Source organism: Accipiter gentilis, chromosome Z (genome assembly GCF_929443795.1).
Source record: "Accipiter gentilis chromosome Z, bAccGen1.1, whole genome shotgun sequence".
Classification (NCBI taxonomy): domain Eukaryota; kingdom Metazoa; phylum Chordata; class Aves; order Accipitriformes; family Accipitridae; genus Astur; species Astur gentilis.
The window spans coordinates 47,903,548-47,928,747 of record NC_064919.1 but is presented as its reverse complement, the minus strand read 5'-3'; the positions used below and the strand labels follow the sequence as shown (position 1 = coordinate 47,928,747).

Here is a 25,200-nt window from a genome sequence, read left to right as displayed (position 1 = left end):
TGACTACCTGGGTGCATTAAGTATGGACACAGAGAGTGTGAGACCTATTAACCCTATCTGTAGAAATTAATACTGCTTCTCTGTCACACTGATATTGTCTATTATGTAAAATGCAGAAAATTGCAGGTCTGAACACCCCCATGGTCCCAACTACGAATGACCTTATGTAATAGTTTGTGAATATATTTTGGTAGGTAATAATACCCATCTGGTGAGCAAGCAGATGAAATATTCAAGAGAGACAATTAGCCATGGCACTCACAGCAATGCTAGTAGAAGTTACGTGCTTTGTTTCACTACAGAACTCTGATAACATTACCCCAAGTGACAAATACTCTATTGTGATAGAAACTCACATGCACACATATCTTTCTTTTCCTAAATGTCCTGAGGGAGTTCTTCCATTTGATAATAAGTAACCGTCATGACTGTAATCTGTTTACTGTGATGATTATTGTTATCATTATTATTGCTTTAGGTAATTCTAGGAATTCTACTTCCTCCTTCAATCCTCAGCTTGGAGTTCAAGAACAAGGATGATATGCCTTACATGTCTCAGGCCAATGAGATCCATCTTCAAGAGAAGGAGCCAGAGGAACCAGAGAAGCCAGTGAAAGAGAAAGAGGAGGAAGACATGGAACTCACTGTAAGTGCCAACAATAAATCACCAGCCTCAGTGCTGTCAATTTGTTATTCCCACCTCTGTGGGCATTGCAGGCTGTCTAATGGCTAAATTTAGCAGATGATAGGATACCACTCTTTACACTCCCCTCTCCTCAATGAGACTCAGACCAGACAAGTTAGCATCATTGTGTCTCGATGTTGCAGCAGTGCATAGTGATGCCGAAGTATCACGTTGTGATGTAATATCCTCGTATTTTGATTCAATTTGATGCCACGATGTCTGCAATAAATTCATGAGATTTCAGAATTGTATGCACTCAGCCATGATACACGAGTGGGCCTCTCTCTCTGGTAGAAAAGAAGCTCGCTAAGTCTTCCTTTGAGTGGAAATGCCCAAAGATTCATAGAAGCTAGAGATTTTTTTTTCTTTTGGTTAACCTATTTAAAGGGCAAGTAAGTGTCCAAACAGGCAAGAAAAATGATGAAAAATGTTTTTTGAAATTATTTATGAATTTGTGGTCATTGCCTCTCACACATACAGACATGCAGTTTTTAATCCACTGAAGACGTTAGTAAGCAGCTAGACAGCTCGGCCCTTGCTAAGAGCTTCTGCGGCTCAGCAGAATTGTGTAAAGAAGGACTTGTCTGTATTAGTAACATAGCCTTAGAGAAATAATTTGCACCACAAAAAGAATCAAATAGCTAAAGCTCTGAAAACTATACAAGTCACTTAATTCCAGTCTCTTGTTCTCAGACTTGTCTGACATTTTTTAATTTGGGAAATTATCATATGAGCTATCAGACCTGCCTTAGCTTAATTTGGCTTGCTTTGGTTTCAATTTGATTGTGGTGTTTTTGAAAGGCTTGAAACTCAACCCCAGTTGGTCAAGGTCAGGATAGAGGCATAGAAGTAAAAGGGATTTTCCTGGTAAATTAAAAAAAAAAAAAAAAACCAGACTGTTTCCCACAGGCAAACAGCAGGAGCTGCCCACAGGACCCCGTCTGCAGGCAGGCAGAAGGACCTGCTTACAGGACCCAATATGCAGGCAAGCCGAAGGAGCAGCCCACAAGACCCACCTACAGGACCCGTTTGCAGGCAAGAACCTGGCCGTTGGGAAGGACCAGAAGCCAGAATAGCAGGAATGGGCCACTTTCTGCTCATTAGCTATGATTTGCAATTTACTATCCCTGGCTTCTGATCCACTTATGAAGTGCCTATTCAAATCAAATAAGCACTTTGCAAGCTGCCTTTTTCTGGGCAATGGGGAGAAATTTGGGGCGGAAGTCATTTCCATCTCTCTGCAGTTATCCCAGCTCCTGGTTTCTTGTCTACAATACTGTGTTTCCTTTTTATCTTCCGAATCCTGCTACAAGGAAGTGATGTGTCAACTGGATCTGCTTTTCCAGATGAGTCTTAGATGTTCCCTCCCTTCTCCCTTCCATGTGCTGACAGTCCTATTGCTCTTTCCTGTCAATGACTCTGCCCTTAACTCCTTCAAATTTGATGCATCATTCTAGTGAAGTTTCAGACACTTACTGTCAAATAAGAACTGCTTCTGTGAAGTCCAGCAAGTTTAGAAACAATAACTTGCTACACTACTGCTGACTTAATATTTCTGCATATAATGTATACTGTGCTTTAGGACTTCTAACACAGCTTCTTCACTCAGGTGCCCTTCAGTGGTGAGGAGAGATCATTTGCTAGCAAAGACACCTTTGCTTATATTTCTGTGGTTAGATACCACAGCCAGTTATATTTAGTCACCTTCGGGCACCATGTCAGGGAAAGTGTTCCTGCCTGACATGTTTTAAATATAGGAAAATACTTCAGATTGAAGTTTTATGCTTTCCAGCCTTAGTCAAATGGTGTGGCATAAGTTAGGCCAGGCCTCTTCTCCACTGATGAGAGGATGCTTGCAAGGCTGTTAGGGAAGTGCCTTTGTTAAGTTTCCCTTTAGTCACACTTTTATTAAGGATACATTATTCATAGTTCACTGAGATTAATAATCAATTTTCATGTGATATCACAAATGTTTAATCAATTGCTGAACTCTGGCTCAATAGATCAGTCACTCACCCTAACCATAGCTTGTGACTATTGTATTCAGAATGACCTGCGTATTTTTCTCCACATTTTTTTCCTTTCAGGCCAAATGAATAGATTACTACAGTTTTCTCTAATTCGTTTACTTAATTGGCACATGACTGTTTAAAATATTTTCAAAATTTTTCCATTGTTTGTGTTTCTGAGCTTTGTTCAGCTTACAGCTTAAACAAACAAAATTGATAAACTAAAAATAATTTTGGTCACCTCAAAAGTCAATTTCTGGCAAACAATCTATCATCCAAACAATCTGCCTAACTCTATTTCTAATCATTCCCAGTGAATACTTCTCAAGTCTCTGTATTCCTATAATATTATGCCCATAGGCGTTTTTATAAAAGTACTGCTAAGATAAAGAGATCACATCTAGTCAAGGTCTGTTCATTGATTTCTTATGAAGTCTTGTGTGTCCTGCACAGCTAAGCCCAAGTGATAGGCCAGAAGAGCCAGTTTCTTCCTCTGGACTGCCCTTGGGCAGAGTAGATAAGGTACAGGGCCACAGTGATTTTTTTTGTGTTATTTTACACCTTATTTGCACCGAATAATATGACCACAGACTACAGCAGCAAAGTAAGTCTCCACATGGGTGAATCTGCATGGGAGTATTTGGTTTATCTTCCTCTCAGAGGATCTGATGGGTAGCTGAACATTTGGATATACTATAAAGATACAGTGTTTATTCACTGTAAACTACTTGTGACTCACACCTGCTTTTAACTTTATAACAGATATATGGGAGTGCTGGGCACACATTTCTTTAACACCTAGATGCTAAGCAACAGACTTTCCTTGTAGCAGCTACTCACAAAAACACCCCTGAATACTGCTCTCATCACCGCTCCCTCAACACCAAGGAATTTACCACAATTTATGCATGAAGCTGCTAGTCATTAATCCTAAATATTAGGCATAGAGGAATAGAAGGAGTAGAAGGGCACTAAAGTCTAAAGGCCAGGGACATTTTTTTATTTGTACAATGTCCTGATCAGGGCCTTAATTAGTTGCTGACTTTTAGGTCAGTCAGAAACACCCACAGTCTACCCTTCTCCCAAAATAACACTTATTCTGGAAGCCATAACTAGAAGCATCCTTATCCCTATCCAGTGCCTTATTGTTTGGGTATTAGAGTTCCCCAGTAAATGGTCTTATTTCAGAACACAGAGTAACTCATCTAAGTCCTTTAGAAGATGTTTCAGTTGATTTCTTCATTTTGTTCTAATTTTCCACATCAAACAGGAAGTTTGGACTTCCATGGGCATCACTAAGGGTCTGAGTTAGGACTTTTCAGCAGCAGCAAAGCTAGCTGTGTTGGTCTCTAGGCTCACATTATCTCACGTGTAATACGTACACATAGCCTTTTCTCCATGGCAAGAACTAAACAAGTAGTATACCACTAAAAGTACAGTTCTTAGGATGGCAAAGGTTGAAGACTAGTGTCCTCATGCCCCTGGCCCATCTCACCCACCCTGCTAGGGGATGGTTCTGGCAGCATTTCACATGCCAGCAGCAAGGCACCTCTTCTGGAAAACAGCAGTGGGAGACACTGCGGGAGGTCATAAGGCAGAAGTGCTGGCCCTCTTCATGGGGAGGGTTTTCCCTCTGTTTCTCCGAGGGTTTTGGAAACCCCCCCTTACTGCCACTACACACCTGCCCTGGCACTCTCCATGTCCTTCGCTATACTCAGCAGCCAGGATGACTGAGCTCCCAGTACTTTAGGCCTGCTCCTCTGTATCCACCTGAAGAACCACTAAGCACGTGCAAAACCCATTTTTACACACCTGTAACTGAAAGGCTTTAAACATTTTTTCCTACCAGTATTTCAATGCAGAGAACAGTAACCCTAGAACTACCATAGAGGTAGCATTTCTATACATAGTGTAGGATGCAATGGGGTGTGCAGAGAGAGGTATAGTACATCCACCCAGCTATGTACCATTTCCACAGCAGTTCTGTATGAATAAGGGGTAAGTCTATATGTAGCATGTAGATGTCACTAAGGATTAAATTTGAAGCACCAATGGTCATTCTAGCAGGACTGAAATTCCTGTTATTTAATTATAAAAGAGATAAATATATTACAGGATCATTAGCGTATATTAATACAAAAATGCACAACCCAAAACTGTCCTGGTTCCCTAACAGTGGATGGTCCTTAATTACATAAAACAAAATCTGGCCAAAAAAAAAAACCAAACCAACAGAATCCTGATTAGAATCTCCATGTTAAAACTATGCGCGCATCAATCCCCTCAGGCTAAAATGATGCAGTTGTACTGTACTTCACAATGTAGTTGAGCTGCTGTTGGGTTTACCTTGCATGACTCATGGTGAATCATGGACAAAATTGTGTATTAGAGAAAGAGATGCTGCCCACGCAGAGCAGCGTCTTGAGTTATTCCCACACTATTGCTTCCCCCTCCAAGTGAAAACACATTTGCTCACATTCAGCATTGCAGCTATTCTGTCAACACAGTCACTTAGGTTATTTCTGTATGTTTCTAATGGGGAGGCTTTTCAATTTGTTAATACTGTGATATAATTAACAGTCAGGGACATCAGGTCAAATCTAATCCCCAGCCATCTCAGAGCAATTCCCCATCTGTAGCATGGGGGAGGGGAGAGGTTAGTATTATATGATACAATTAATTCAAAAATAATTATAACAGGATAAAATTACAGCATCGTTATCAACAAGAAGGCAACAGCAAACAGGAAGTCGGCATCCATGAGCTAAAGCATAAATCCAGGTACTGAAAGAGCATTATCCTAAAAACATCCACAACTCACGGATTCCAGTGAGAGCTAGGGGTGTCTCAGAATTAGCAAATTTATAAAATTGTGAAGGTTTTAAACTCTGTAAAATAATCCCTTTCACTAAAGCACGGCACTGCTCGTTTGTTAAAGCTGCCAGCATTCATTTTCGCTCTGCTGCACAGTTCTTGAGCACCAGAGGACAGCAGAGACAAAGTCTTGGGAAAAGCTACAGAGAACTCTGTAGCACCAGATGGCAGCTTTCTCTAAAACAGTGTCAGGAGGTAGAGAGAAGCAAAGAAATTAGTACCTTCTTGGCTATAATTTCCCCAAAGCATTCAGATCATATTCCACTTTCTTTCCCAAATAAACAACCCCTGATATAAATCAGGGAATCGCTTTGGGTTTTTTAGACTTCAGGTAACAATACCTGGGATTCTGTGAAGGTTGTGTAATCTCTGCTGCTATAGCTATATTCAGTAAATCTCATGTTCTTGCAGACTACCCGCTTATCTAATAAGAGCCCTTCTCTCTGCTTAACAGCCGGTTCATCTTTTTCCTTTTTTACGATTTTTTTAATGGAATTTTAAGGGGGTTTATGTGCACTGTGAGAATCAACAGGAGATATAATTAATTTTTTAATATGCATTGTTTCATCTACATTTATGGCAGTGAACTTAGAAATCTGCAGGCATAAAAAGGTAAAGGAAATAGGTAACTTCATTAAAGCAGGCTACAGTTTTAAGAGGATCTCAGCAGGTTAATTTCAGTGCAGTATACTTGTGTCCCAAATCTTTGTTCTATTTTATTAAAAGCATTGCAAGGCAACATCTGTGCGTAGTCAAATTCAAGAATGTAAGGGACCATATGGAAAGTAATACTACCAGAGGAAAAAACTAGCTGCATAAAAGAAATGAAAGAGAAATATTACGCAGGAGCCATCTAGGACCATACACAGTCCTAACAATGTTACAAATATCTATACTGACTGAAAGAAAAAAAAAATTTTGTCATCAGTTTATCATTACAAATTACCGTTTTACAGGACCAAAGACCTATATGGATAGCTCCACATGAGGCCTAGAAGAAAAGAAGAAAAGGAATGATTGTGATTTTCACTTTTAAATATATGAGAAGTGCATCTCCTGTTCCTGCAGGGCACTAGAGCCAGATCAAATAGCTCACCTGAAGCTTATTTGTTAAGTATTTGCTGAATAACCTGTTGAATCAGAGAGCACATAGATAGATAAATGAAGGACCTCTTTATTGAAAGACAGTATGTCTGGCATCTAATTGTTCTATTTAGGGACTTAGTTTTCCATGTTTTTAAGTTGCAGATGAGAACAACGTTACCTTCAGGGTTGGTGAAAGTTTGCTTCGGTTAACATAAAAGTACGAAAATGCTCACCTACTTGTAGAAAAACATAGAAGCATTTAAACACAGGCATGATCGTGCAATCCCTGCATACTTGGCTAGGGCAGTTGTATCTCAATTCTTGCAATTGCTTTCATGTGCAGGAGTGCTACAATCTATAGGTGCTGCCACAAACTAAATAGCAAGAACTTGCTCAGGGCACAACGATCTAAAACCCATTCTTAGTCTCCTAATCACAAAAGAATTGTTTCAGAGAGAACATTTAACAGATCGCAGTGTACTCTAAATAAAAAGGAACACCTTCTTTTAAGCATTAACTAAAGTGAATATATAGTTTAGTCGCTCCTTCCACCTCTCTGCCACTGACCATGAAGTCAAGAGTAAACAAAATAATACCATCTTTTGCCTGTTAGGTTTGCACTGATAGCTGAGAACTCCTTAAGTATGTGTTCCTGGAGCTCAGTGTCACTCTTCAGTGAGTCTGAATTACAATGGTAACAGCGAGATCACGCCTAACAGAGGCAGTGCATGAGCAGTCTGGAACTTCATTACAGAAGAACCTGCAGTCATGTAGAAGGATCTTTCAATCCAAGGCCTTAATGCTGCAGTGAACTCTACTAGTCAGTCCTCTACATCCATGTGAAGTTCACTGTGGGATCATCGCCTGTGACAGATCCGGTGATCAACATAAAAAGAGTCACTGGCTTCTTTGCTTCCAGTCCAGCAACTGCCAACTCATCTTTCCCCTTGTTGTTTTCTCTCAGTCTCTGCCTTAAGAGCTTCTCTTTGTTTGAAACCAAAACTTAACTGTTTTCTGTCTGCATCTGTTTATTGTATAGAAGTACACCACAAAAAGCTGTTGTCAGGTAAAAATTTTGCTGTCCATACAGCAAAAAAGGAGAAATGTTCTCCACATCTCATTTTTCATTCACTAGTCAAGGATTTCACGCTGGTGCTGACAGTTGCTGCCAAAGCATTGCTTTTTTGGTTTACAAAGAATTAAACAGCAGCTTCCCTGCAAAAAAAGATAATCTGAGAACAAAACACTTTATACCTAGCTGTGGTCACCTGGTTTTGTCTAAAAATCAGGAAATCAGAGTTTTGAGTAGTTTCCATTTGAAATTTCAAAAAATAGCTTAACTTAATGTCCTTTCTTGTAGGCAATGCTGGGACGAGGTAATGGAGAGTCCTCAAGAAAGAAAGAGGAAGAGGAAGTTCAGAGCAGGCACAGACTGATCCCTGTTGGAAGAAAGATTTATGAGTTCTACAATGCTCCCATCGTTAAATTTTGGTTTTACACAGTAAGAAACCTTTCCTGTTATATTACTACTGTTTGGACAAATATTGAGATTGGATTAAGGTCATCTTGTGTGTTTCATTGAAAGTCTGCATCTGCGTGCACTGGAGAGCTTACCTGTAAATAGTTTAATAAAAATCTTTTGTGGAGGTCAGCTAGCATTTCCAAACCCATCTAAGACTTTTAAAGACTACTATTTGATTCAGGAAGTTAATGGTTAAAGTTTGAATGACTGTGTATGTTTTTCTTCAAATACAACAATAAGCAGCACTTTGCTGCAGTCAGTGCTCCCAAGGAATTCACTGTAGGAGAATTCCCAATAGAAGAGGTCCCAATAGTAAGCCCAATGGGAGGCAGGGCTGAATGAGGATATCGAATTTTGTAATAATTGATGAAAAAAAAGAAGCAGATAGAGCACATCTTTTCTTGGAACATTTTTTCTTTGTTCTGACTAGTCTGCAGAGTGTCTCTCAGAGAAGGTGTTTGTGTAAGTACCCACAAGATAACATTTTTCAGGGATGAATTATGCCAAATCAGTATAATATTCTTGTAAGAAACAGACCTTGCAGGTGGAGCAGAAAAAAACATTACATCATATGTTTTTACTTAAGTAAGACAGTGTCAAAAACTTTACAGGGTATTCTCACAGATAAATTAATAACTGCTATATTAAAGTTACTATGTGGATAGAAAGCTTTTTGGCAATTAGTCTTCAAGAGTAGATATTAATTATTCACTATCAAGCTGGTGGCAGAGATTAGAAAGGATTCCATTCGGGTTTCTCCTATATCAGGTATTATCTGATATTTTCATTCAAAACTGGGATGATGGAAGAGAGATTAGTTATTAAATTTGCAAATTGCACTAGACGTAGAAGGATGAGATCAAAAAGTAAAACGAACACAGAAAGTAATCCTTTCAGTCTCCTTGGCTGGAATATTCTATCCCAGTTCAGCTTCTGCATCACGTGACACGTATGGACTCCTCTGAAGGACACAAAAAAGAGCAAGAAAAATGTCTCAAGAGGTCTGTAAAACATAACTTAACAGGAAGGATTTAAGGAAGTGAGGTTGTTTTCTCTGGAAGAAAGAAGTCTGCAGAAGGAATGTAATAGTCTTCAAATAGGTGTAAGTAGCTGCAGAGAGGAACAAAATGGAATGATCTCCAAATCCTTGCTGAATAGGACAGAAAGTAGTGGCTTAAATTGCAGCAATGCAGTTCCAGGTAAGATGTTAGGAAACAGTTTCTAACTGCTCTCAAAAGTACTGTCATAAACTGTGTAAGGAGATGGTAGATTTTCCATTATTAGTCTTATCTTATCAAAACATATGTCCACTATGGTACACTGTAATTAATCTTGCCTCAGCACCATGGAATTGGCCAGATGATTTCAGGTGTTCCCTCCCAGTTATATTTTCCATCATTTTGCTGAATGCACAGCAAATGACAAAGAACACATCCTTCTGTAGATGACTTCTTATAAGAAAAATGCCTTGCTGAGATCCAGGCAATACGTCTACAGACACCAGGAGCAACTCACATGAGCAGAGACTAAACTGTGGTGGACAGCTTATGCAGGCAAATAGCTCCAGCTTGGCAACTTGAAGTAACTACTTGCTGAACTGTGTGGCAATTGAACATTAATCAGGCTGATGAGTCTAGAAACTGCTCATCAGCAGCCTAGTCTCATTATCAATTGCAGTATTATGCACAACCAGAAAAGGCTTTACACTGTAAACAGAAAGAATCATCCTGGCTCTCCCTGTTAGTTCAATTCTGAAATGGGAGGAAAAGATCAATATTGCATTTCCATTTAGACCTGTTCCTACATTTTTATGTCCTGAGGCAGGTCTCAATCAAGGTCATTTATTAAAGCTGGATCTTGGCTACACTGAACTTGAAGAGCAAATTAAGGTGGTTTCTGGCTGCAGTGCTTGACCAGTTAGGTATATTGAGAAACTCCTGGAAACTAAAAGCAAAACAACTTGCAGATGAGGGTTAAAATTGAACAGCCTATCACACTTTTTACAAGCACATAGGCAGGAATACTAATCATAGATTTCAAAAGAAATCCTCCCAATTTTACATTCCACACTCCAAAATGCAAGAAAAGTGACTATACTTATGGCTATTGTATGCCATTTAAAAAAAATTTTGATTATTCTGTATCTACCTATCTGCTATTACTCTATAGGTATATCCACCTTCATTCTTAAAATACACAAGAGTGGGTTGAATATGAGGATGTTAGAGTAAGTAACATTCTGGCTCAGCAGACAAACCAAAATAAACAGCTTCTTCTCAACCAAAAAAAAATTTAGCCTTTCTCTCTGGACATGCAGTAGTTTCAAACGTCAACTACTCTGTTCTGTTTTGTGGCTGTTGCATTGAAAACCATGACTCAAAGGTTTCATCTCACAGATTGCTTGAGGAGAAGATGGTCTTCCCCTTTTAGCTACTAGCTTTAGGCTGAGATGCTAGAGGGATATAAGAGGCCAAATTTCTACCTGTTGTGAGAAGGAACAGCTGCAGAGGGAATTGAACCCTGAGTAGGAGTCATCTTCTTCTAAACATCAAAATAGCTTTGCCCTAAGTTTTGAATTTTGGGACCACTTCACTTTATGATCATTTAATTATCGCAATGAGTGAGGAAAGGGGAGGGTAGTCTCCCTCTTGAACCACTCTCCTGCTGGTACAATTTCCAGGTTTGTCCCATACCGTAATAAGTACTTGAGTATTTTCCAAGGAATGGAACAGCATCCATAGGAGGGCAGTGAGAAACCCAACCTAGAAACTTCTTAGCAGGCATTCCTTTCCTTCATTTCTCCAGGTACTGCCCTCAAGGGTGAAAATGGCAGCCCCTGGCTCTTCATCAAGCCGTGTAAAAGACAGAAAAAGAGGGTTAAGCTACTTGTGTAGCAGCACTTTCAAAGAACCTTGAGTACCAGCATGGGCAGTTGTACTGAGGTTTGAACACATTATGGGATCAGGACATCCTCCTGGAAGGCAGGAGCAAATTATAGGTCTGGGGAGGGAGAAGGAGGGTGTCACTCACTACCTGAAGGGCTTTTTTCTTGGGTTAAAGTGTTGCAGTTTCAGCATCATTTTATTTTTAAAGAAAGAGGCTTTTTTTCTTTTTCTCTCTTTTTTTTTTTTTTTTGCCATGCAAAAATTTTCAGCAATTTTCAGTAAATTTAAAATGTCAAAAAAAACCCAAAAGAAACCTAAACCCAAAAAAAAACAACACTTCAAAAGAAAACCAAGAAGAAGCAAAAACCTCTAGTTACACTGAGGGTCTTGCACTTTCTGTCATCTTTGTAACCTTAATGTCCTTATTCTTTTGCCATACTAACTGCAAATGCTCATCAAAGGCTGCTGAGTCAGATGAAATTAAAAAGATTTGCTGATAATTAATAATCAATGCGATCTAAGAGGAGATGTGTTAGGTGAGAGTATCACCTCTCTTTTTGCACTGTAGTAGAAGGTGTTATTTCAGCTAGGGAGGTGTGCCTCCAGTTCTGCCTGCCCAGACAGAGTTTCTACTGACTCAGCTGACATCCTAGATGCTGACCTAAGTCAATATTGGTCTCTGTTTCCTTTAGGAGTGTTAAGGGAAGACTAGTCTCTAGACATGAGCATTGCAATCCATCATCATGCACAAATGAGATCATTTCCTCCTCTGTTTTATGTAGACAAGAAGCAGTGGTTCAACTGGCTGTCTTCTCCATACTGATAGTTATGGCCAATGTAAAGAATTCTCTTGAGTGTCCTTCAAACCAGCAAATGGAAGAAAAGCGAGAACCCTGTGGCTTTTACACAGAGAAGAAGTGATGTTCTCTTACAAATACAACAGAACTATAAATCCTGTTCTGTGAGATGCTGAACACTGAAATAATCCTACCCAAAAGTCTCAAGCCCCTCTGTGGTTGTTTCATCATAAGTCTGACACCAAGTACACAATAGTTGTGAGTAACACGGAGTTGAGACAGAAAAACTGTATTGAAATACAGATGTATGGAATAGGCTTTCTGCCACAATGACTAAAATGTTCATGCACGGAACTGAATCATCTCTTCTCTGATTTAAATTTGGCTTAACATGCATTTTCTTGTAGGGCTGCTGTTTGAAAGGCAAAGTAGACAGGGAGTTGGATTCTGGACACCACAGACCCCAGCCACAGCCATTCACCCTTTCTACAGCCCATGCTCCAGTGTGACACTCGGGATTCTCTGTTTTATGAACCTGATGATGCAATTGCCTGTCTTGTCTTTTTTTGACTGACCATTTCATTACATTCAGCATGTAGAAAGAATGGAAAAAGAGATTAAAAATGTAATCCATACTTTCCACTGTATCAAAAATTAGACCAGAAGGTAGATGTATTAGAGAAGGAAAAGCCAACCAGTTATACATAAAAACTTGTAAAAAATATAAGGCAAATGAATGCATGGCTATGCCTGGCTACTTCCTGCCGCAATGTGAGTAGGAGTAGCAGTGTTCTGGGGAGGAATCATAGGATAGCTTAGGTCAGTACTATGCTTAGTAGGAAGACCTCTAGCAACACCTCGGACCTTCTGGGCTCCAGGCAAGGATTGTGCAAAAAGTATTTGGAATGCCAGAGTCAGCTTAGGCTAGGTGAACAGGGAGAAAAAGCACAGAGGAGGGATGTTAGAGGAGTAAAGGTTGTTAGCAGATAAGGGAGAAATCTTCACACAGGTAACTTAGTTCGGTCATTGGCATAGTGGTATCAGAGCTCCCGTCACTGTGGGATGATCCAGGGGGACTGCATTAACACAATTTTGTTGGGGAGGCAGACACAGCTGGAGGAGAGGATGGCTATGCATGTATTTTGCAGATTCCACACTCTATGTGATTTAATATGAGCTTTTTCAGACAACCCAGAACACTGTCTGTTTGTTCTTTTGTCTGTTTGATTCTGGTTACAGTGAAATTAGGAATATCAAATCATACCCAAGAAACTGGCTCAGTCATATAAATATAGTGACTATTGATATTCATTTTGTTTCTTTACAGCTGGCATATATAGGCTACTTGATGCTCTTCAATTATATAGTGTTAGTGAAGATGGATCGCTGGCCATCTACACAGGAATGGATTGTCATCTCATACATTTTCACTCTGGGAATAGAGAAGATGAGAGAGGTAAAATCACCCCAACCAAGAAAGACAGAATAAAAAAAGAAATAAGTGTGTGGTTTTTCAGTTTAATATCTGTTTTTATTATTTGTCTTAGGACAATTTTTTATGAATGGGCTTATCATAACATTGCTTGTTCTTTGCAGAAAAGCAGATGGATTTTTAGAAACACAGCATGAAAAAAATCTTTCTTCCTCCATTTTGAAGTCACGAATCTCTCTCTTTCTCTTTCTCCCACGGAATTTCTCTGTTCAGATTTCTATGATGCACATTTAATAGCATTCACAAGTACAGGGCGGTCTTCTGACATATCTTAAAGTTTGGCTATATTCCTTGAAATGTGGCACAGAAACTGAAGTATTTTTCAGGGAGAGGAAAAGGAGGTACACTATAACAGAATGGACGCGGACACATGGTGATAGCGTGACAACCGAGAAGCCTATGTTTGAATCCCCACCCTACCCCAAATAGAGTTCATTCAAAATTTACAGCTGTTCTGTCTGTCCAAGTATCTCATGCAAAGGCTTTAAATAAAACCAACCATAACTGGGGGAAAAATTAGATCCACATTGAATACTGCAGCACATTTCTAACAGGATTTCCCCCTTTTAATCTTGAAAATTTTTGCTAATTATGTCAAGCAATAGCATGCATCTTCCTAAAGATGCTAAAGCAGACACATAGAGCAAAGACAGAGCATTTAAGGTGGCACACGGTCCATAGGCAGAGTGATCTGCCATCCCCTGCCTCTCATGGTCTCTCCTACTTGCTACTGCTGTGCCCTTTTCACTTGGCCAAATGCACATTTATTCCACAATGACACCAGAGGCCAAATTCAGCCCTGATGTGAGTGGGTGCGAGTCCTGTTGACCTCAGCTGAAACAGCACATTTGTACCCCTGGGCTGAATTTGTTACCATCTACATTTGTATTTTCTGCAGCACATGCTTTTGAGGACTAGACTGAAAATGGTCTTGCAACAGCCACTTAGACTTCAAAGGCAGATTTCAAACACTGTATGGTAAACTCTACATTATAAATAAAAAGAACAGTGGAAAAGATGCTACTTGTGTAGCCTATAATGCGCGTAGTTCAATAACCAAAAGACAAAGGAGAACAGTAGCAGTAGCCACATGAGGACTCTGCAACACTGACGGAGACAAAGCACCACTGGCTCAGTAGGTGGGAAGCTGTTGGCAGGAATCATGTGTGCCATTTTTGTCTAATCATTCACCCCAAGTTGTCCTTTCCACAACAGTATATCAAGAACATTTGTCATAATGGATTTCTAAGCAGATGTTGGAGATTGTTCACAGAAGATGAGCCTAAAATTCATTCTGAAAATGAATTATAAGGAAATTATAAAAATGGCGTTCATCTTTTTAAGGAACTCTATGAGTCTGCTCAAATGTTCGGAGGCTAAATATAGAAAATTAAAACAAACAGCTTGTTAACTCACTAAAAGCTAGGAATTATTCATAGAAATCACTTGAGGAATAGTTTCAACAGTAATTCAGGAAAACAATCAAGTCTCCCAAATTATCTTGCAGACAGAATGATGATAAATTCATAAGGTAAGATTAATTATTTTTGTGAATTATATCCTCAGCTGTAGAACTTAATTTCCACAATGGGTCCAAGTAGTAGCTAGTATCTCTGTGGATTAAATGCTAAATCCAGAACTTTATGCTTATTAATCATTTATTGACAGTTTGATACACATTTTAGAATAATTTTCTTTAAATTTACAGCTTCTTTAAATGTGAATTTTCTGATGAAATATCCTTTTATATTTCTCCTTCTATTCCAAGACTCTAAGTAGGGTCAATAAATTTGAAAACAGAAAGGTAAACATATATTTTTTCTGATTTCGTGGGGATTTTAGAGCAAGAGAGGTTTTCGTCCTTTTTCTTTTAAGTATCTTGCACATAGATACAGGCTAAGAATGGCTGAAATAGAAGATTTCACAAAAAAATCAGAGAGTACATGAGATATTTATATTATAGGAGTCACTCAGCTTTGCTTTCAGCCTGTGTGGCGTATATCTGTTTACTATAGATTTCTTCAAGCTTAAATTAAGACAGCTCAGCATCTTTCCTCTCCATGTCCTCTGTCCTTCAGATATTGATGTCAGAGCCTGGGAAACTGTTACAGAAAGTAAAAGTTTGGCTCCAGGAGTACTGGAACGTTACTGATCTCATAGCTATCCTCCTGTTCTCCGTCGGGATGGTGCTCCGTCTGCAAGATCTGCCACTCCGGAGCGATGGCCGAGTGATATACTGTGTTAACATCATTTACTGGTATATACGGTTATTAGACATCTTTGGAGTAAACAAGTATTTGGGACCATACGTTATGATGATTGGGAAAATGGTAAGAGAAGTTGATGTACTTATTCTATGTTTACCAGCATGTTCTTCACTCAATGTTTTCAGCCAATGATATCACTGCAGGTTTATCTGTATTTTTTTTACACATTAGCATTTTCATGTAAGCTAGAAATCAGTGCCTTATTGAAACTAAACCTCAGCATAGACCCCCAAAATTGAGGATTAGACTCCCTCTGTTCTGTTAGATGATGTATTGCTTGTCCTTCTCTGAGATCTCTCTTCAGCAGCAAAGCCATCCATCCTACACCTCTTTGCCCCTTTTGCAGAAAATACAAAGGATGCTAATTCTCAACTAGTTGTAAAGGAGAGTAGTTTGTTATGGTAAAAAAAAAAAATGTGTTTTGTACCTTGAGACTCTCAAAGAAAGTATGTTGTAATAGGCATAGTATGTTCAAAACTATAATGGTTATGATTAAGACTGTGACCTTTTTATAGTTTGCTCCATATCAATACGTTCTTCCATCTTTCCTGTTTGGGTGTGTCCTTGTGAGATGAGAAATCCATTTGCATAACGGCAGCCTCTGTTCCCTGGCCACATCACATGTACACAACATGGCAGGAGTATGAATAGCTTATGTAATACTAAATGCATACAGGAGGCATGCATGGCCAGACCATCTATATCATGCACAGTCATCCCTAGGAGTTGCACCTGCTTGCTCCAGGTTGCAATGGGCTCCCTTGTGTATTTTTGTTTAAATCACATGTCCACCTACCTCCTTGGGCTCTGTCTTTTTCATTTCATGGTCCTGCAAGTACCATTCAGTACTATGGAGAACAGCAAGCTTGTTATACATATTTCTCCAGAGTAAGCCCATCACAGCTATTGAGTTCCTCAACAGACCAGATTTAACACCTGAGGTTTTATCCTGAACTTCTATTGTGAGTAAGTTTTAGACTCAGGAGGGAAAAGATTATTCTTTCCACCTTTCCAATGTTAAGGAACTTTCTCTTCACCTGCTTCTACACTGTATCTAACAAAATAGCTCTAATAGGTTTTACCTCTGGGCACAGCGAACGAATATGCAAGTGAAATTAAGAAAGGGGCAGGAACGGGCTTGAGCAGTCTAAAAGCAGTGGGCTAAAGCGAAGGTGAAGATAGGAGAAGGAAGCTGAATGGCCAAGTTTATTATTATCTACTAATTTCAGTAACAGGATATGCTTATTATAACATGCTTTTCTGATCTCTGCACAGTGATAGACTTACTCCCCTTTTATTCGGGAATGAAATTAAATCACTGTGACATGTCAAGAGAGTCAGAGGTATATCAGTTCCCTTACTGTGTGGGAATGTCTACATTTTCTTAGCTTCTCTGCGAATAAAAAGGGGGAAATGGAGCCAGCTTGTTTATAAAACTTCAGGTTTATAACAACAGTTCCCCATTTTATCACTTTTTTGAATAGGTGACTAATGAGTTTTTCAGAATGATTGAGAAGGCCATTGCCATATTAAAAATAGCAATTGTAATTTGATTCTACAGGCCAAAGGGCCTGATACAATGCCCATTAGAGTCAGTGGAAACTCACCCATGTATTTCACTGGATTTCAGACAAGCTACTGAGGTTTTAGAAAGATGCCCAAGTGAAGGAGGGAAAAGCTAATACGCAGCTTGAATAGAGAATAGAACTGAAAATTTTATTTCTCGCAACATGACATCAAACCTGTGTGATTCCTGATCAAAAACACTGGAAGCATTTAAGAAATTGTCTTAAATTGCTACCAAATATTCATTGTTTATTTGCTTGCATGACATTTTAAAATAGGTGTTATATTACATCATACTATGTTCTATATTTCTACCTGAAACAAAGTTTCATCAGAAAAGAAAGGAGGAACCAGGTTTCATCTCCTAAAAGCAGTAAGAACTAAATGTAATTATGCAGCTTTTCAATTTCAGCATGCTGTCTGAGGTACGATGATCTAGAATTCCTCTTCTTCCTTTTCTTGAAAGATTAATGCTCGGAATAACACAGGAATGTTGGTGATTTACTTATCTGTTTTTTAATTCTTTAGGCATTTATTTTCCTCTCTCATGTCTCCAGGTGGTTGTTTTTTTCCTTTCCTGCATTTTTTATCAGCCTCAAGATGAAAAGATTTTGTTTTCCCCTGGGATTTTTCACTTGTCCCTAGTTCCCTCCTTGCAGCTTCTTGAGTCTCTCCTACTAGAGCCCTGCCCTACAGGTGTCTTCGACCTACAGCCCCTCTCTCAGTAAATACGAGAATATCCTTTTCTGTTTGCTCCTCTGTATCCCTGGCTTTCCTCTGCTAGATATTTTCCCAGTGTTACTTTGACCTCTGGTCTCTCTCCTTGTGCTTTAAAACTGAAGAACCCCCGCAGCAGTGCCAGATCCACCTGCTGCAAATGAGGCCCCTCTTCCACCAGCTCTTCTCATTGAGCAGCCCGGCTCTTGAGCTGCAGCAGGTCCCCCATGGAGGGGTACGGCAGCCGGGTGAGGTGCAGGTTGGTTGCATGCCTGCCTTGCAGGGAAGGCGGAATGCAGCTGAGCCAGAAAATGCAGAGACCGAAGGGATTAAAACTCACAGGTTCAGAGGAGTTTGGGGTTGAGTCTTGGCCAGAGACAAAAGTTACATCCAAAGCTGTGAAAAACAGCTGTTGTAACAAGCCTTATAACTGAAGATCTGTAAGTAAACCTGTAACTAAAGGTTTTAAAGGGATCTTACCAGGGGCTTTACAGGCGTCCCATGTTTTTTCACATTCATTTTGGGTTATAAAGTGTCTCTGCTCTACCTGCTTGATGCCCATTGCTCTGCTCTCTGGAGAACAGCTCCTCTTCTAATCTTCAGCCTCTCTGCAGCACCTCTTAGGATTGCTGTCCCACTTTTTTCCATGAACATTTTAAATGGGTAGGCACTGTTTGCAAGCACTAATTAAACTTGTGCATATGCTAATCAGGCCTTCAACAATGGAGAAGAATCGAGCTGAGTGCCTGTGTTATGTTCTCTTTTTTTTTTTTTTTTTTAAATATGTCCTTTGTCATACTCCCCCACCAAGCTGATTCCTAGTCCAGCCAGTATCACAGCTTTCCTTTCGCACTGGTTACCACCATGGTGTCCCTTATGTTGCAGTAACAGGCTGTTCTGCCACACGTTACTCCTTATGTTAGATGCAGTCTCCTTCCTTTGCTCCAAGACAATGACTACCAGTAAATAAAATAATCCATGTCAGCCCTTTTTTTTTTTTGGTACAGTTGCCACTAGCTGCCTTTAAACAATATATCATCTCGTGACCCTTGCCCAGACCAGGCTGCTCATTCCAGTGAACCTATATTCTTGTTCAGGCAACTGGTATGACCAGATGGTATCTTGTATTTTCAAGCCTATTCATAACATTTAAATTGTTCTTAAAAGCAACGCTAGGTAAAACCAAGGACACAATAATACTGCTTCACTTCTTTGAAAATGAAATTTGTTATGCATAAAACTGAGAATGGCTTTTCAAAATTTGATTTTGAAAATTCTGTTTCTAAGCTTTGCCAACTTTTTTTTGCAGCATATAATAGTAGGAATATGGGCAAATACACTCCTCTAATTCTTGTCCCTTCTCTCTCTTTCTCTTTTCCTGTCATTACATTCAGATGATAGACATGATGTACTTTGTCATCATCATGTTGGTGGTTCTGATGAGCTTTGGTGTCGCAAGACAGGCTATTCTCTTTCCCAATGAGGAGCCTTCATGGAAGCTGGCGAAAAACATTTTTTACATGCCTTATTGGATGATCTATGGGGAAGTGTTTGCAGACCAGATAGACCGTAAGCAAGTTTATGATTCTCATACTACAAAGTCAGGTATCCAACTTTGATCAGATGATGTGCTATTAGATCATGTGTGTATGCTCAATAAATGGCTCAGGATAGAGGAACTTCTTAATCACAGAGAATGGTCACAAAAATATTTTTTCAGCTAATATTGGGGTGTCAGTTTCAGAACATGCTTCTGGCATCACTTCACAATTATTTAACCAGAAATCTGTAATGTTAAATTACCTTTCATATAAAGAATGCCTTAAATGGTTCCTTTTTACCAGCTGGGTGTCAAGGATACCTTCCCAGGTATCCACCATGAGTTCACTGATACAATTGGGACATGAAATGTCACTTCTTTTTTTCTCATCCATTGGTTTGATTTTAGACCTAAATACTTTTTACCTAACTTCATACTGAGCATCAGGTCCAATTATGATGGGTTAGACCTTCAGCTCCTGCACTTCATGAGGATCTAATCCAATGTGGTTTCTTTTCTCTGTTACCTACTGACTGCCACCACCTTTATGCTAAACCATGTGATGCAATTCTTTGGAGACAATAGATGCATTATTAGGATTTTGCTTTATTTATTTATTGGAAGGCAAGACTGTGCTCACATCAGTGCAAACAGAATGAAAGCCAGTATTTCATATACTATCTCCTCAGGATTCATCTGGCTAGTGATCAGGAAAATGCCAGTCTTCTATTTAAATTAAACCTCCTGGTGCTACCTGGTGTATTATGCCAAAGGAGAGGGGTGATCATGTGAAATGATGCAGTAGATGAACAAGCTAAGAATCACAAACAATGTATCTGTAGCAAATACTGACATTCAACTGATTTTCATCATTCCTACTTAAATATCTGTAAGCCTTGGTAGCATTTAGAAGTGAGTATCTTTTCCAGTGGCAGATGGCCTCCATTAAAGCTCTGTTTAGGATATTCCTTTTTATCCTATGTACCACCTTAGGAAAGGGCAGTGTTTTCATAATTTATCTTCTGCTTTTTCAGTATTGACCAAGTTTGAATGGAGAAAAAGTTGTTGATTTTTACTGAGCTGGTTAAGGGAATAAATGTATCTATATCACCAGAAATGCACCCAACTTAACGGAGTTTCAGATGGACAGAAGTATATGTATCACATGGCAGATATTTCAGAGGTTCCATGTTCATTTCTTCTTCCTGGTTAGCACAGAATCATTACTGTGTATGCAGATGAAACCTCTATTTTATGTTTAGTTCTCCACTTTGTTTTCAGAGGCAGGATGGCGTGTAAGGAAATAAGGAAATACCTAAAATCACAAAGTTCTCACTGAGTTTAACTTTTCACCTGATTGCCTCATTTTTATCCTTTTTCCTCTTCTTTTCTTTTTAAAAATTAATTTCATTCCAAAGGCATAATAGCTGGGGGTATAAAACTTGATCTCACTCCAAAAGCATAAGAGAGGAATAAAGGTTTATCCCATTAAACTATGACTTCCTTTCACAAGCAGAATTCTGTCTGTCCCTCTACAAGTGGCCATTTATTGATATTGTATAAGTAACTACCATACTGCAACAAACATGCCAATTGGCTGAACAAAAAGTTCCTGTTTTTTTTTTTTTAATGAAGTGCTGATTATAGTTTAGAACCCTGAAACCTGAGAAACTAAAATGTCTTTGAATTAAGCATGGGGTTTAAGTGTGAGAAGAGGGTGGCAGGCTCCACACCCTTGCATAAGGATTTGGTCATAGTCTTGTGTGTTATTCAGATGCCCAGCATTTAAACCTTGAAAAGAGATGCAGCATAATTACTTCTGAGGCTTAGGAAAAGCAAAATTCCTGATGGTTTCAACTCCAGCTGTAAGTGTAGACATGTTGTTGTTCTGTCTAGATCAAGGAAACTAGGAGTTGCAGCAAAAGTGGTGATGCCAAAATGAAAAGCAGCACCTAGTTCCTCCTTCCTGAGAGACAGATGATGCAGGGAATTAGAATCTGCCACTCTTTCAGCACAAAATACGTGCAATACATCACATCTGTCTGAAGCTTGGTTGTCTCAAAAATGTTACCTCTGGAATAGACTGGGAACATGAGCAAATTTTTAGTGATGTTGTATACAATCAAAATTACCTGATTGGCACCCAAAAGGTTTTACTGATATACTTACATTTTTTCACTATTTGGAAATTTGTTGTTATATATATTTTCCAAGTTGTTCTAAGCTAAATCAGCCGCTGTATTCATGTTAGAGTACTACAGTATTTGTACTTTCTCAAATAAGACAAACATGTTCTAAAATTGTTATGCTACATCTAAACTGCAATTGAACTTTATTGCTTGGAGCAGATTTTTTTATTAGTATTATTTTAGAATACGAAAAGGGTTTATTTGTGGTTTTCTTTATTTTTGGTGTTTAATATTGCTGTTATTTGCAAGTTTAGGATTCAGCAAAAGTGCTAATCTTGGAAGCACATATACATCTGATCCACACTCCTAGAGATTAACCTAGTGTCTGAGAAATGTACAAAATAGTATGCTACTCTAAAATTTCTAACTTACTTTTCTTTTTTTTTTTTTTTTCATTTTCTGTTGATTTGTGAAGCATGTCATTAAGGCTGACCAGATACAATGTGTGGATCCATCCCATCAGCTGGCAGCCTGTCCATCCAGTGGATCTACTCTGATTTTTATCTCAACACACTGCACTGTTAAAACACTAGCTAAATGCCTCGCTCTAAAATAATGCATATCATATACATTTAAATTTTTTTACCCATAACTTCTGTATTAATTTCATTTTTAAAATACATATGTTAACTGGAGCGTGCATTAGTGTCCTGTTGGCATGTGATCTCATCTTCAGCTCAAAAGTGGGGACAGAATTATATCCTCACTTCTGGGAGTATGAATACACTATTCGGTGGTGTCGTTTATTATCAGTGATGAACATAAATACTACGATCCTACAAATAACTGACTATCAACCAATTGTAAAGGGGGCTGGGGAGGGAGGAAGCAGAGTAAATCTTTTAGAACTGTGTTCAAATTTTCAGGTAGATTCAACGAAAAGAGCAAAACCAGACTCAGAGTAGTTCCTCTCAGGCTGACAGTTCATCACAGCCATGTTAGCCGGAGGAGGAAGGGAGATCCGGGTCAGGGAAGCAGTGATGGTGTATGCAACTGTCTCCCTTGTAGGCTGCCTTTCCTAATCCAGCTGAGCCTTGTGCTGCTCGATGGGATCCATGGGGCAGCAGCCAGCCACTTAGCTGCTTTAGTGAATGCCTGTCCGGAAGGAAACCTACAAATGCTGTAAAATCTCTCCCTCAGTTCACCTCACTTACTTTGGCACTATTGCTGGCAATTTTAGCCAAAAAATTCACAACACAGTTGTCACATGCAAAGCTATCTGTCCTTCCAGGATACTATGGATACAGAAGTATATAAGAAATACTGAAGAGGAAAGGATTACTCAGGGAGTGAGTTTGCTTGGTAAAAAATGTAGATAGATGACACAAATGGCAACTTGAGAAATGGCAATCACCTGTAAAAAATTAGCAGCAGACCTCACATTTTCCTATATTCAGAAAGCAAGGCAACAGAGAGTGCTGTTAGCCAACACGGGTTTGGGTTTTTTGGTTTGGGCTGTTTTTCAGATTTGCCTGGTGTCTCACATGTCAGATTTGCATCTGGATTTTCTTTCCAGCTGACAGTATTTCAAGTGCCATTTGGAATCTGAAGATCAGTCTGAGCTGTGTTTGTTCCGTGTGCCTACTCCCTTATTGGAAAAACCTACATAGTTTAAGAGAAAAAGATGGGGCCTCCTTCTCTTTCACTCGTACTGAAGGAATGTCAAGTAACCAGAATGCAGTGGTTTCAGAAGATGAGAGACGATTATACACAGATTTTAACTATCCAATGAACTTAAGAGGAAAATATAATTACTACAAAAGACTTCTTAAAAATTCTTTACATTTCTTAGTCTGCTAGATTAATTTATTTTTTAAAGTTCTTGAAGGTTTCTTAGTATAAATGAAAATTTTATACTAAATTCTATACAATCTTAGAGGTTTCATGCTTTTCATGTCTCTGTAGGAGCTTCCTGTAAGGGCAGTTATTTGCATGGATCATTCTGGAATTTGAACAAACAGAGCAGCTTTGCACAAAACAGAATAAATCATACCTGTGTTTTCTTTTGCCCTTTTTTTTTTTTTAATCTGTATTGCAGATCTGCAGCACAGACAATATTTTTAGCATTGTTAGACAAAGGCAGGGGATAAAATTTGTGCACAGCCTAAACACCATTTTGAAAGTCTCTCTGGCCTGAGTTGCAGTAGGGTTCCCCTTCCTAACACTCCTCTGAGGTTATAGTTTGGGTTCTGTTTGGTTGGATACTTTTAATGGGGGCAGAGACAGGGGGAGGAGAGAGAAAGAACTAGGGAGAACAAGAAAAATACAGGGATTTACTATGAATTATGATTAAAATACCAGCAGATTGGAGAGACACTTCAAAGTCATTATTTATGTGGCTGAGGGCAAGAAGCAACATGTAAGGTCACAATGCTGTAGTTAAAGCAACTTTTTTGAAGTAATGAGACACTGTTCAGTTCCCTGGATGTTTCTGCTGATGAACAGAGCAGTGGTGTGAGATTCAGAGTTCCCAGAATTCAGTATTTTCTCTGTCAGTGAAGAAGTGGACAGCCCAAGGCAGCTCGCTTAGCCTTTTTTCAATATTTACCAGGCTGGCAAGCTGGTAACATTGCTTAGACATTTTATTAAAAAATTATAAAATGCTTTCACATCCTTTGGGTTCAGTGCAGATCAAAATTGTAAGGTACCTATGTGCTCATAAACAGGGTGATGAAAGTGCATTTAAAATGTCCAGACTTGAATTTAAAAAAAAAGATGGGTTGGTTTGTTCATTAATATGCACTTATTGGTTTCCTTATTTTTTAGAATTGTGATCATATGAACCCATTCCACAGTTTCTTGTGGTTTCAAACAAATCAACTTGTATTGTGAAAGTGGTATCCATTTTTATATAAGAAGTTTTCATCAAAGGCAAAAGCTATTTTGTAACAAAGCTGTTCAGCTATGCACTTTCCTCTCTCCACTATTTCCCACAACTACTTTGGAAGGATGCAGCTGGGGGAAAAGTCATGACGCAGAAATTTGCAGACGTTGTTTCCCAAGGTCTCCACCCAATACACAGTAAAAATGAGCAGTGCCCATGTCATGACAGTAATTACAGCAGGGAAACAAATTCTTCCCGAGTTCTGCTGCTGCTTTAGGCCTGGAACACACAGAAGCATGGGTTACTGCTGTTTGCTTTGCAGCTATTCGCTGGCCAGGAAAGAGGAAGGGTTAGGTATGTAGCAGGAAAGGCGCATACAGGAAACTGTAAATGGGAGCCAGGAAGGAAAAATAAGCATAGGAGGAGATTGTGAAAAAGGAAACAAGAGATGCAAAAAATATGTACATCCACAGATGTCAGAACGCAATATGTGAAAGCTGAGTGAAGTTAATGCATGTAATTGAAATTAAAACTCCAGCCATTTATTATTTTCTAAAGCCTGAGTTCGGGACATAATGTCTGACCTTTATCCAATGGCCTGTAGGTATCAGACTGATTGGGTTTTTCAGTTACCTGAAATAGGCATATAGTTATACTAACAGAATTTGCTTCAGCAAAACTTTTCACTAGAATTAAGTACTCTCTGTGTTCTTTGTTAAAGCAAGTCTGTAATGTAAAATGATGAGT

General features: G+C 39.0%; 1 protein-coding gene across 9 annotated transcripts in view; it reads left to right on the top strand.

Annotated features, from left to right (window-relative positions):
• The window catches only part of TRPM3 (transient receptor potential cation channel subfamily M member 3), a 471,646-nt gene that overhangs the window by 430,494 nt on the left and 15,952 nt on the right, over window positions 1-25,200 (top strand). For 3 of the 9 annotated variants that reach the window (XM_049795463.1, XM_049795460.1, XM_049795462.1), the window contains exons 17-22: window positions 479-646; window positions 1,595-1,720; window positions 8,015-8,155; window positions 13,186-13,314; window positions 15,429-15,680; window positions 19,295-19,505. In XM_049795463.1, coding sequence (XP_049651420.1) covers window positions 479-646; window positions 1,595-1,720; window positions 8,015-8,155; window positions 13,186-13,314; window positions 15,429-15,680; window positions 19,295-19,505 — 1,027 coding nt within the window. The remainder of the gene's footprint in view (window positions 1-478; window positions 647-1,594; window positions 1,721-8,014; window positions 8,156-13,185; window positions 13,315-15,428; window positions 15,681-19,294; window positions 19,506-25,200) is intronic. The other 6 variants (XM_049795465.1, XM_049795467.1, XM_049795468.1 and 3 more) reach the window with 3 other exon arrangements.